At 40.0% G+C, this 13742-nt stretch overlaps 1 protein-coding gene across 1 annotated transcript in view; it reads right to left on the minus strand.

The window, feature by feature from the left end:
* Positions 1-7511: 7511 nt before the first annotated feature.
* Positions 7512-13742, minus strand: part of LUZP4 (leucine zipper protein 4) — a 45059-nt gene continuing 38828 nt past the window's right edge. Inside the window, exons 7-8 of the mRNA XM_081564146.1 lie at positions 9335-9455; positions 7512-8176 (exon numbers count right to left, since the gene is read on the minus strand). Of these exons, the coding sequence (XP_081420272.1) occupies positions 8084-8176; positions 9335-9455 (214 nt within the window). The 3' untranslated portion in view covers positions 7512-8083. The remainder of the gene's footprint in view (positions 8177-9334; positions 9456-13742) is intronic.

Here is a 13742-nt window from a genome sequence, read left to right on the forward strand (position 1 = left end):
AGACATGGGTTCAGTCCCTGGGTCAGGAGGATCCCCTGGAGGAGGAAATGGCAACCCACTCCAGTATTCTTGCCTGGAGAATCGCATGGACAGAGGAGCCTGGCGAGCTACGTTCAATGGGGTCGCAAAGAGTGAGACACAACTCTTTGTGAGCAAGTAAATAACAACAAAAGTTAGAGATGCAGGAATGGGAAAGTAAAGGTTCAGAAGTCTTAAAATTACTCTTTGAAAGCAGCTGCCACAGAAGGTTGGTCTTGACTACAGCTACCAAATGTGATTCTGGGAAATATAAAATTATGCCATCATTCCTCTTTACTAGTGGACTTTCAGGATTAGTTGTTTAAACAGCCTGAAGATATCATCTGTCTAAATTAAACTGGCATACTGTGCTGTAAGGATAAAATGTTCCCAGCTCCAAACAAGTTTTCATTTTCTGAAGTATCCAAACACTACAGAACTTCAACCATTAAGGTGTCTCCATCTTTCCCTCCCTCCCTCCCCGCTTCTTCCTTTCTCTCTATCTTTCGGTGGGGTTTACAAGTTAGTGAAAGGCTATTTGTTTTTTTACAAGTTGAATGCTGCCATCTACTGCTTGAGGGGGCAACACGCAGCTGGAGCAAGGAAATTTTTCTGCCAGATTTACAAACAAACAAAAAAACCTCAGCACAACTATACACACCATATATACAAACCAAAAACATCTTAAATATTTTTGTGACTTATTATTTTATTCACAAATGTCTTTTTCTGATATAGGTAAAATGTGATTATTTTAGAAAATTTATAAAACCTCAAAAAGTGGATGTAGGAAAACAGCAATTTCCTTTAGTTCTTAATAACACATTTTTGCCAAAATAGTTTAATGCATATTTTTTGCACTAGTCTGATTTTCATTCAAAATTCATTTTTTCCCATGATCCTGACATTCCTCCAACAAATATTTATTAGCACTTTCTCTATACCAGGTACTTTGTTAGGCACTGGAGATAAAAGAGTGGGGGGGGGGGACAGAAAGTCCTTGCCCTGTCCCTTGTATTTCCGTTTAAGGGTTCAGTTTAGTTTAGTTCAGTTACTCAGTCATGTCCAACTCTTTGAGACCCCATGGACTGCAGCACACCAGGCCTCCCTGTCCATCACCAACTCTCGCAGTTTACACAAACTCATCTCCACTGAGTCGGTGGTGATGCCATCCAACCATCTCATCCTCTGTTGCCCCCTTTTCCTCCCGCCTTCAATCTTTCCCAGCATCAGGGCCTTTTCCAATTAGTCAGTTCTTCGCATCAGGTGGCCAAAGTATTGGAGTTTCAGCTTCAGCATTAGTCCTTCCAATGAATGCTCAGGACTGATTTCCTTTAGAGTGGACTGGCTGGATCTTCCTTCAAGGAACTCTCAAGAGTTTTCTCCAATACCACAGTTCAAGAGCATCAATCCTTTGGCGCTAACCTTTCTTTAAAGTCCAACTCTCACATCCATACATGACTACTGGAAAAAAACATAGCATTGACTAGATGGACCTTTGTTGGCAAAGTAATGTCTCTACTTTTTAATATGCTGTCTAGCTTGGTCAGAACTTTTCTTCCAAGGAGCAAGCATCTTTTCATTTCATGACTGCAGTCACCATCCGCAGCAATTTTGGAGCCCCCCAAAATAAAGTCTGTCACAATTTCCACTGTTTCCCCATCTATTTGCCATGAAGTGATGGGACCAGATGCCATGATCTTAGTTTTCTGAATGTTGAGTTTTAAGCCAACTTTTTCACTCTCCTCTTTCACCTTCATCAAGAGGATCTTTAGTTCTTCTTCACTTTCTGCCATAAGGGTGGTTTCATCTGCATATCTGAGGTTATTGATATTTCTCCCGGCAATCTTGATTCCAGCTTGTGCTTCATCCAGCCTGGCATTTCCAATGATGTACTCTGCATATAAGTTAAATAAGCAGGGTGACAATATACAGCCTTGATGTACTCATTTCCCGATTTGGGACCAGTCTGTTATTCCATGTCCAGTTCTAAATGTTGCTTCTTGGCCTGCATACACATTTCTCAGGAGGCAGGTCAAGTGGTCTGGTAGTCTCATCTCTTTAAGAATTTTCCAGAGTTTGTTGTGATCTACACAGTCAAAGGCTTTTGCATAGTGAATAAAGCAGAAGTAGATGCTTGTCTGGAACTCTCTTGCTTTTTCGATGATCCAGCAGATGTTGGCAATTTGATCTCTGGTTCCTCTGCCTTTTCTAAAACCAGCTTGAACATCTGGAAGTTCATGGTTCACGTATTGTTGAAGCCTGGCTTGGAGAATTTTGAGCATTACTTTGCTGGCGTGTGAGATGAGTGCAATTGTGTGGTAGTTTGAGCATTTTTTTGGCATTGCCTTTCTTACGGACTGGAATGAAAACTGACCTTTTCCAGTCCTGTGGCCACTGCGAGTTTTCCAAATGTGCTTGCATATTGAGTGCAGCACTTTCACAGCATCATCTTTTAGGATTTGAAATAGCTCAGCTGCAATCCCATCAGCTCCACTAGCTTTGTTGGTAGTGATGCTTCCTAAAGCCCACTTGACTTTGCACTGCAGGATGTCTGGCTCTAGGTGAGTGATCACACCATCGTGATTATCTGGGTTGTGAAGATTTTTTTGTATAGTTCTTCTGTGTATTCTTGCCACTTCTTCTTAATATCTTCTGCTTCTGTTAGGTCCATACCATTTCTGTCCTTTATTGTGCCCATCTTTGTATGAAATGTTCCCTTGGTATCTCTAATTTTCTTGAAGAGACCTCTAGTTTTTCCCATTCTATTGTTTTCCTCTATTTCTTTGCATTGATCACTGAGGAAGGCTTTCTTATCTCTCCTTGCTATGCTTTGGAACTCTGTGTTAAAATGGGTGTATCTTTCCTTTTCTCCTTTGCCTTTCACTTCTATTCTTTTTGTAGCTATTTGTAGGGCCTCCTCAGACAGCCATTTTGCTTTTCTGCATTTGGTTTTCTTGGGGATGGTCTTGATCCCTGCCTCCTGTACAATGTCACCAACCTCTGTCCATAAATCTTCAGGCACTCTGTCTACCAGATCTAATCTCTTGAATCTATTTGTCACTTCCACTGTATAATTGTAAGGGGATTTGATTTAGGTCATACCTGAATGGTCTAGTGGTTTTCCCTACTTTCTTCAATTTAAGTCTGAATTTGGCAATAAGGAGTTCATGATCTGAGCCACAGTCTGCTCCCGGTCTTATTTTTGCTGACTGTATAGAGTTTCTCCGTCTTTGGCTGCAAAGAATATAATCAATCTGATTTCGGTATTGACCATCTGGTGATGTCCATGTGTAGAGTTTTCTCTTGTGTTGTTGGAAGAGGGTGTTTGCTATCACCAGTGTGTTCTCTTTGCAAAACTCGATTAGCCTTTGCCCTGCTTCACCCTGTATTCCAAGGCCAAATTTTCCTGTAACTCCAGGTATTTCTTGACTTCCTACTTTTGCGTTCCAGTCCCCTATAATGTAAAGGACATCTTTTTCTGGTATTAGTTCTAGATGGTCTTGTAGTTCTTCATAGAACCGTTCCACTTCACCTTCTTCAGCATTACTGGTCGGGGCATAGACTTGGATTACTGTGATACTGAATGGTTTGCCTTGGAAACGAACAGAGATCATTCTCTCGTTTTTGAGGTTGCATCCAAGTACTGCATTTTGGACTCTTTTGTTGACAATGATGGCTACTCCATTTCTTCTAAGGGATTCTTGCCCACAGTAGTAGATATAATGGTCATCTGAGTTAAATTCATCCATTCCAGTCCATTTTAGTTTGCTGATTCCTAAAATGTGGACATTCACTCTTGCCATCTCCTGTTTGACCACTTCCAATTTGCCTTGATTCATGGACCTAACATTCCAGGTTCCTATGCAATACTGCTCTTTATAGCATCGAACTTTACTTCCATCACCAGTCACATCCACAACTGGGTGTTGTTTTTGCGTTGGCTCTGTCTCTTCATTCTTTCTGGAGTTAGTTCTCCACTGATCTCTCCAGTAGCATACTGGGCACCTACTGACCTGGGGAGTTCATCTTTCAGTGTCCTATCTTTTTTCCTTTTCATACTGTTCATGGGGTTCTCAAGGCAAGAATATTGAAGTGATTTGCCATTCCCTTCTCCAGTGGACCACGTTTTGTCAGAACTCTCCACCATGACCCGTCCATCTTGGGTGGCCCTACATGGCATGGCTTGTATTTTCATTGAGTTAGACAAGGTTGTGTTCCATGTGATCAGATTGGTTAGTTTTCTGTGATTGTGGTTTTCAGTCTGTTTGCCCTCTGACGGAGAAGGATAAGAGGCTTATGGAAGGTTCCTGATAGGAGAGACTGATGGAGGGGGAAACTGTGTCTTGTTCTGATGGGCAGGGCCGTGCTCAGTAAATCTTTAATCCAATTTTCTGTCGAAGGGCAGAGCTGTGTTTCCTCCCTGTTATTTGACCTGAGGCCAAACTATGGTGGAGGTAATGAAGGTAACGGGACTTCCTTCAAAAGGTCCCTTGCACACACTGCTACACTCAGTGCTACCAACCCTGCAGCAGGCCACTGCTGACCCACGCCTCTGCCAGAGACTCCTGGACACTTACAGGCAAGTCTGGGTCAGTCTCTTGTGGGGTCACTGCTCCTTTCTCCTAGGTCCTGGTGCACAGAAGTTTCTGTTTGTGCCCTCCAAGGGTCTGTTTCCCCAGTCCCGTGTAAGTTCTTGTGGCTCTATGGTGGGGTTAATGGCGACCTCCTCCAAGAGGGCTTATGCCATACCCAGGTCTATTGCACCCAGAGCCCTGTATTTCCGTTTAAGGGTAGGGTAAGAGTTAACAAATGGAGATCTAAGTAAATGTTAGATAATGATAAATTGTGTGAAGAAAAAGAAAGCAATAATAAGGGGACCAAGTGATTGCAGTGCTATCTTAGATAAGGTAGTCATGGAAGGTCCCTCTGAGGTGATAGAAGAAGTAACATTTGAACAGAAACTTGAATGACCAGAGGAGGAAGCCATGCAAATGTCTAGGAGGAAGAGTCTTTTAGGCTGATGGAAAGGCAAGTGCAAATGCTCTGAAGAGGAGCATACCTATACTGTTAGAGGCATAACAAGGAAGCAAGTGTGGCTGGAAAAGTGTGTGGGAGAAGAAAACTGGAAGGAAGTAAGATAAGAGCATAGCCAGGGATCAAATCATAAAGAGGTGAAATCATGTATAGACAGCTTTGTAGTGTTGTCCCTCATTTAAGCCCATTGAACATAACAGAGCTGCAGTTTGAAGAATGGAATCCATAGTCAGCAGAGTAGGGAAAGTAAGCAAGTGTTGGTTATTCAGTCATGTCTGACTCTTTGCGACCCCATGGACCATAACCCACCAGGCTCCTCTGTTCATAGAATTCTCCAGGCAAGAATACTGAAGTGGGTAGCCATTCCCTTCTCCAGGGGATCTTCCCAACTCATGGATGGAACTAGAGTCTCTTGCGTTGCAGGCAGATACTTTACCATCTGAGCCACCAAACATCCCGAAAGAGACAACAATTTTGAAGCAAAGACATGAATGCTAAAGAGGTTAAGAGTATGGATTCAAACGCCAGCTCTGCTGCTTCTAGCTCTACCTTATTCACCACTTCTCAACCAATAAATAGAGTGTAATCAGTTGCTACATCCCAGGCTCTGTCTCTAGGAAACCTAAGATCAGGTGAAGGTGGCTGCATCAATAGAGTGCTGCAGATGTAGCCAAGCAGAGGGCCCTTGACATCTACTATTAAATGCTGAATAGAGTATTCGAGTGGAGATGTAGGAGGGGGCGAGAGTAAGAGGCAGAAAGACTAAAACAGATGGAGAGAGGGAGATGGGGTAGGCTCTATAATTTAACCGGTTCTTGGGTAGGGATTTTAGTTACCAATAAGGAGTGGTATACTGTACAACCTCAAACTTTAGCATGCATCGCAGATTGCTGAGGCCCACATCCAGAGTTTCTGATATGGTAGGTCTGGGGTGAGGTTTCAAAATTTGCAAGTTCCTAGGCAATGCTGATGATCAGCTGGTGAGAGAACCTCACTTCAAAACTTAATACTATGGTTGGTGCCAAATGAAGCAAAAACGGAAAATTCAGTCAACCTACTTCTTTGTTCATGCACTGACTAATAGCTGGAGTGTTTATCTCTTAGCACTGAGCAAACTGGTTGTTTATGTTCCTGTACTTCAATGTTATTCAAGGTAGAGAGGGAGAGAGTTGTGAGTTTAAAAGCTGCTGTTTAATATAGAAAAGAAACCATTCGGTGCTTGGAAAATATTGCTAGGTTCATTAACTTATTCTGTTTCTATTAACTTATTATTATCTATCATTAAGCAAGAGAGTGAAAACAGTATATATCTATCCCATATTCTCTGTTTGTAAGGGTATGAGAAGACAAGCCTTTTCATATTCTGTACATATTCTATACAGTAACTTATCAATATGTGTAACATTCTAAATATTCTAAATATAATAAATACTATTTTGTTTAGCAACTATACTTCTAGAAAATGATCATATGGAAACAACTGGGATATATTGCAAAGGTATAGTTACATGGATGCTCATCACAAGTTTAACTAATAAAAACTCAAACTAGAAACAGCCTAAATGTCTAGCAACTAAACTGAACAGACACTGTGGAAAGCTTTGCTGTGGAAGAAATCTTAGAGTCAAGAAAAGAAATATGGAGGTAGATATTACAGCTGTTACATGCGTGTTTTGGCATTTTGTGTTTTATAAAATTTCTTCAATGAACATGTATTGCTGCTGTGATCAGAAGAAAACATTCTCTTTCCACTTGATGCAAATTACAAAGCTTGTACATTGTCATTCTCTATATTCAAAATTAGGAATTTGCAGCTTTTGCAAACACTTTGCTACAGCAAAGTTGCTGTTTAGTTGCTGTGTCCGACTTTCTGCGATCCCATGGACTGTGCCATGCCAAGCTCCTCTGTCCATGGGATTTTCTACACAAGACCACTGGAGTGGGTTGCCATTTCCTTCTCCAGGGGATCTTCCCAGACCAGAGATCAAACCTGTGTCTCCCGCATTGGCAGGAGGATTCTTTACCACTGAGCTACTAGGGAAGTCCCATGATCTACACACCTTAAATCAAAGTGATGTTTGTTTTGTTTCTCAGCATAATACCATTAGTAAAAGAATCTTTACCATCTGTTAATTTGGTTTAGAAGGCGATGCTTTAAATGAGCCAAATTAGAATTCAACTTCTATATTTATATACTGTATTCCATTCTTCTCTGCACAAACAACTGTTAAATACAAAGACAGACATTATGAAATTAAGCTAAAAACCACCAGCATGGTGCTTATCAAATAATTGCAAATGGATTTTTCAGTGTACTTTAACAACAGGCTTAGCTGGCAGGCTGAGGTTCATGTTACACTTTGAACAGATGAAGTTTAAATTAACACTTTGATAATCTGTATCAAGATCATTATTACTTTGGACCCCAAGTATCAATGGACAGGAAAAAAGTCACATTTCTTTTTAAACTTTATTAACTTAATGTATTCACAAAACAATGACAGTAGAAGAGTTTAACATTCTTATAAATTCATGTCAAAAGTAAAAACATGAATTCCTAAGAAAAAATGAAAAGACTCAGATACAAATTTAGCATTTTAATAATTAAAGAATAGAATTCAGTCTACTGACTTTGAGGCACAGAGTATTTAGTTACAGAAGATATCAATTACCTTACTCTATTGTCAATATAGTCTACTTAGGATTCATCTATGCGTTCTAGAGCTCAAAGAACAAATCAAACCAAAGAAAGAAATTCTCTAATGTTGAAAAGATATGTAATTCTGAAAACATAGCTGTTTTCCTAGAATTTCTCATTCTAAATCACCGTTATTGCTCACTTTTCTGTTCTTTTATGTAAACAAAGTTAAACATTTTTTCTTTAGTAAACAGTTTTAACAGATCACTCACATCAAAGCTTACACCTAAGGAAAGATACATTAACAAAAGCAATAAAAAGTTAAATATTTAAAGAAAATATATGTGCTCTTGCATAAAATTCACAACAGTATCTGTTAACAGCAAACTTTCAATAGGGAAGATAATTTTGGTCTTCAAAACTGAATGATCTTGGGTTTTTCTTCATCAGCTTAGAGAATCTCTCATTGAGTGAAAGCTTAGTCTGTGAAGGAGAGAAAAGCTATGACCTCAGAAGGTTTGCAATCTTACAAAACACTCATGAAACTTGGTTACTAAAAGTAGACAGGGATGGTTGGAGAAGCCTGTGAGTGACAGGAAGAAAAGTGAACTGAAGAAACTGCATAGAGCTCTTCTCTGTGATCCCAGAAGCAGGAAGTAGTTTGATCTATGGTATATCATTGAGGCCACCTCTTGGTTCTTACAGGCTAAATAGTGGCATCAAAAAGCTTTAATTGAAGACATAGGGAAGAAAGCATACTATTAACCCACAGAGTAAGTGGGTAAGTGCCCATAGTGGAGTGAGGATCAGGTTTACTTCTATGAAGTGGAGATTAAGTGCCTTAACTATGCCCAGGAATTTGGTAATCTGCCTTGTGAAGATACCCCTATGCCCAAGTGAATTCCAGTTGGTGTTATTAGTCTACAATCAGATATCTCAGAGATCTCCCAAGACTTAATTTCTAGTTTCATCCTTATATAGACTGCCCTTGAACCTAAGTTTCTTTCTCAATCTTCAAGAAATATCCTTTCAACACCACCCCAAAACCTAAATCAGAAACAAGATTGATACTTCTCTGAGGCCCAAGTGGGGTATATTCATTACTCTATACTGCCTATTTTCCACTTTTAGGCCATATATTTCTATGCAGAAAAAAATCTGAATGTGTGTGGAATAGGATGCTCTGATTAGTTAAACCTGTTTCTAACTGAAGGTTAGCAAATAACTCTTTTGATTTCAATCCCCAATGTGAAAATCATTAAAAATACATTAGCACATTATTTTGCTTTAGTACATAGTCTCATAACTACATGGTTGCCTTCTTGGCAAGTGAGAACCATGTTGAGCCTGAAGGCCACCACAGATGTAAACATATAGTACATTGAACTAAATCCATGTTTAACTTGAAGTTCATCTTAAAAATAAGTAATTGAGATTGGCTTATTTCATAGACCTCTGTGTCTTTCACAAAGGTGAAACATAGGGAAGAAATTTCTTGTGTATTAGGGGCTCCAAATAGGCTCTGGTTAACTACATTTTTTTTTTCTATTCATAAAAGATACCCTTGTATATACCTAAAATAGACATGAATTTTTTTACCATTTCATGAAAAGCGTTATCATACAATTTTATTATATTTACCTGATTACCAGTTGCTGGGAAGTTGTATTTCAGGTGTATTCCTTTGGGCTGGTTCCAAGAATGCTCGGTTGTAGCATATACAGTCATTAGGGGTGAAGTTGTAATCTCATGCCTCCTGAGTCTGTCAATTAAGCATAATGTTTCAATTAAAATCTATTTGACAGCCATTAATTAGATGAGTAATGTTGAGCCATTCAATTTAACCTCTCTAGGTCTCATTTTCACCAGTTATAAAATTAAGAAGATATATTCAAGAATCTTCAAGGTTCTTTTTAGTAGTATTAAGATTACAAGTACTGAATCTGGGAGTATGGCATTCAAGAGGATCATATGTAGGCATTAATCTAGCCTTTTTCATATTGTCACTTCAAAACCACTAGATGAGTTTTTCTGCTGTTTAAATACCAAAGAATTTTTACTATTATTAAAGTATGGTCATGCCTATAGGCATTTGGAGCAAAAGTAGCCAGTGTCTCCATATATAGAGAAAATGGGTTAGCAGTTAGCTTGGTCTGGGGGCTTGGGGTGGGCAAGGGAAGGGAGTAAAGGGGAAGAAACTACAAATGGCTACAACGTGTTTCTTTTGGGGTTAATGAAAATGTTCTAAAATTAGATTATAGCGATGGTGATACAACTCTGTTAATATACTAAAAGGGGTTCCCAGGTGGCTGAGAGGTGAAGACTCCACCTGCCAATACAAGAAATACAGGAGATGTGGGTTCAATCCCTAGGTTGAGAAGATCCCCTGGAGAAGGAAATGGCAACCTATTCCAGTATTCTTGCCTGGAAAATGCCATGGATAGACAAGTCTGGAGAGCTATAGTCCATAGGGTTGCAAAGACTGGGACACAACTGAGCCACTGAGCACACACAAACAATATACTAAAAGCCACTGAATTGTATATTTAGATGGGTGAACCTTATAGTATGAAAATTAGATCTCAATAAAGTTGTTACCAAAAAAAAAAGAGCTGGAGCATATAGATACATAAGATTTAATACAAAAAGCAGACTGGCTATCGAAAACTTTCATTATGCCATGTTGCAAGGGTGCTGCTGCTGCTGCTGCTGCTGCTAAGTCGCTATAGTCGTGTCCGACTCTGTGCGACCCCATAGATGGCAGCCCACCAGGTGCCACCATCCCTGGGATTCTCCAGGCAAGAATACTGGAGTGGGTTGCCATTGCCTTCTCCAGTGCATGAAAGGGAAAAGTGAAAGTGAAGTCGCTCAGTCACGTCCGACTCTTAGTGATCCCATGGACTGTAGCCTACCAGGCTCCTCCATCCATGGGATTTTCCAGGCAAGAGTACTGGAGTGGGGTGCCATTGCCTTATCCTCTCCTAAATGGTTGCTACTGGGCCTGATTTTTGCTGTGTGTTATTATAACAGCTGTTCATGTAAACAATACAGAAATTTTTTAAATGGGTGGCTAAAATAGTTCAAGAGAAAATGTTTGCCACATTTAATGTCTTAGTCTGTTTGGGCTGATGTCTCAAAATTCATATACTGGCAGGGTTATAAACAACAGAAATTTGTTCCTCACAGTTTTAGATGCTCAGAAATCCAAGATCAAGGTGCCAGCATGGTCATATTCTGATGCAAGCCCTCTTCCAGATTGCAGACTGCCAACTTCTAGCTGTGTCCTCACAGGGTGGAGTGGGCAAGGGAGCTTTCTTGGGTCTCTTTTATAAAAGCATTTGTCCCATTGGCTCCACTCTTACGACTTAGTCACCTCCCAAAGGCCCTACCTTCTAACACCATCACATGTGAATTTCAGAGAGATGCAAACATTCAAACCATAGCATGTAGTCATATTCTATCAGAGGTAGAGAACAAAAGCCCAAGTGCTATATGGTTATCTTGATAGTGTCAGCTAAGTTGCTATAATTTATAACTTTAAATAAGTCAAGTATTTTTTCATTGTTGCTTTTTTTTTTTCTAGTTATAAATACTGCTCCTACTAGGACCCAACTGGACCAAAAACAATGTTTGACTTGGAAAGAAGAGAGTGCTCTGAGTAATTAAATAACTATTGTTTTCTTAACTAACTTTTAGCCATAATTTCTCTATCGTTTTATTTTTTTATAATATATCATAGAATGTATAAATGTTTTTTCAGCTTATTAAACAAAATATGTTGCATTTTTTATTTTTAAATTTTTAGTTATTTATTTATTTTTGGCTGTGCTGGGTCTTGGTTACTACACAGAGGCTTTCTCTAGTTGCAGCGAACTAGGCCTACTCTCTAGTTGCAGTGAGCAAGCTTCTCATCTCAGTGGCTTCTCTTGTTATGGAGCACAGGCTCTTGATGACATGGGTTCAGTAGTTGCAGTTCCCAGGGTCTAGAGCACAGGCCTAGTTCCTCCATGGCATGTGGGATCTTCCCAGATCAGGAATCAAACCCACAGCTCCTGCATTAGCAGGTGGATTCTTAACCACTGAGCCACAGGGAAGCCCTGCATTTTTAATTTTAAAAGCAGGTAAGTGTAACATTCTGGATGTGGTAGGGAGAATTCTAAAAATGGCCCTTAAAGAGTTCTCTCAGGACTGTGAATATGATATAACATCCATGAATATATTACCTTATCTGAAAAAAGAGATCTTATAATTTGTGAAGTTACTAATAAATTGACTTTAGGTAGATTATACTAGATTATCTGGGTTGGCCTAATTTAATCACATAACCGAAACAAAAGAAGAGGCAAAAGAGGAAGTCAGAATAATTCAAGGAATGAACTGAACATGATATGCTGTTGATGGTTTAAAGACGGAGGGTGCCCCACATGAAAGGGAATTCAGGCTATCTCGCTTTCCAGGTGGTGCTAGTGGTAAAGAATCCGCCTGCCAATGCAACAGACATAAGAGACTCGGGTTCGATCCCTGGATTGGGAAGATCCCCTGGAAGAGGGCATGGCAATCCACTCCAGCATTCTTGCCTGGAGAATCCCACAGACACAGTAGCCTGATGGCCTACAGTCCATAGAGTTGCAAAGAGTCGGACACGACTGAAAGGACTTAGCATGCACACACTAGAAACAAAGAGGCTACTGGCTGACAGTAGCAAGAAAACAGAAATGTCATTCCCACAACTAAATTTCCCCAACAACTAGAATACACTTGGAAGCAGATTCTTCCCCAGAGCCTGGAGATAAGAGAGCAACCCAGGGCCAGAAACTTGTTTTCCCCTCCCTAAGACCCTAGGTGGAAAACAAACCAAACACAGCTGGATATCTGAACTATGGAACTGTGAGATAATAAGTAGCTACTGTTTGTGGTAATTTATTTAAGCAACAGTGGGAAAGTTATGACCAACCTAGACAGCATATTAAAAAGCAGAGACATCACTTTGCCAACAAAGGTCCATCTAGTCAAAGCTATGGTTTTTCCAGTGGTCATGTATGGATGTGAGAGTGGGACTATAAAGAAAGCTGAGCACCGAAGAATTGATGCTTTTGAACTGTGGGGTTGGAGAAGACTCTTGAGAGTCCCTGGGACCGCAAGGAGATCCAACCAGTCCATCCTAAAGGAGACCAGTCCTGGATGTTCACTGGAAGGGCTAATATTGAAGCTGAAATTCCAATACTTTGGCCACCTGATGCGAAGAGCTGACTCATTGGAAAAGACCCTGATGCTGGGAAGGATTGAGGGCAGGAGGAGAAGGGGACGACAGAAGATGAGATGGTTGGATGGCCTCACCGACTCAATGGACACGGGTTTGGATGGACTCCGGGAGTTGGTGATGGACAGGGAGGCCTGGCGTGCTGCGGTTCATGGTGTCGCAAAGAGTTGGACACAACTGAGCGACTGAACTGAACTGAGGAAACTAATATTCTAGGCTTTTAAAGAACTTAACCTTATCTTTACTTGTACCTATAGAGAGGCAGTATGGTAGAATAGAAAGCCCACTGGTTTTGTAGCCACACAAGCCAAATTTGAACATATATTCAAAATTTGAATTATATTGTTAGTTGTATGACTTCAAGAAAATTAATACACTCTGTTGAGCTTATTTTATTCATCTGTAACATGGAAATGTTCATAGCTACTTCACAGGATTGCCAGGGATTAAATTAAATTACAAATGTAAAATGCTCAACACTGTGCCTAGCACATTACAGGTACTCAGGAAATGTTAGCTGTTATTATTAATCTGCTTCTATGTCTGCAGCTCTTTCAACCCTACCACCGACGCCCTTGGTAAGACCCATTTTAAAGGGAATGTAAAAGCATTCTTACCTTTTGTGCTCTAGTTCTGAAAGGATACACAAATACTTCTTATAATCATCATTGGGCAAAGTCCTCCATGATTAAAACTAAGATCATTTGGAATACTGAAATTTACTTAATATATATTATTATTAAAGAGCAGAAGGATTTTAATCTTAAGATTGAACATGAGGAATGGTAC

The sequence above is a fragment of the Giraffa tippelskirchi genome, chromosome X (genome assembly GCF_054371585.1).
Source record: "Giraffa tippelskirchi isolate mGirTip1 chromosome X, T2T-mGirTip1v1.2.pri, whole genome shotgun sequence".
Lineage (NCBI taxonomy): Eukaryota > Metazoa > Chordata > Mammalia > Artiodactyla > Giraffidae > Giraffa > Giraffa tippelskirchi.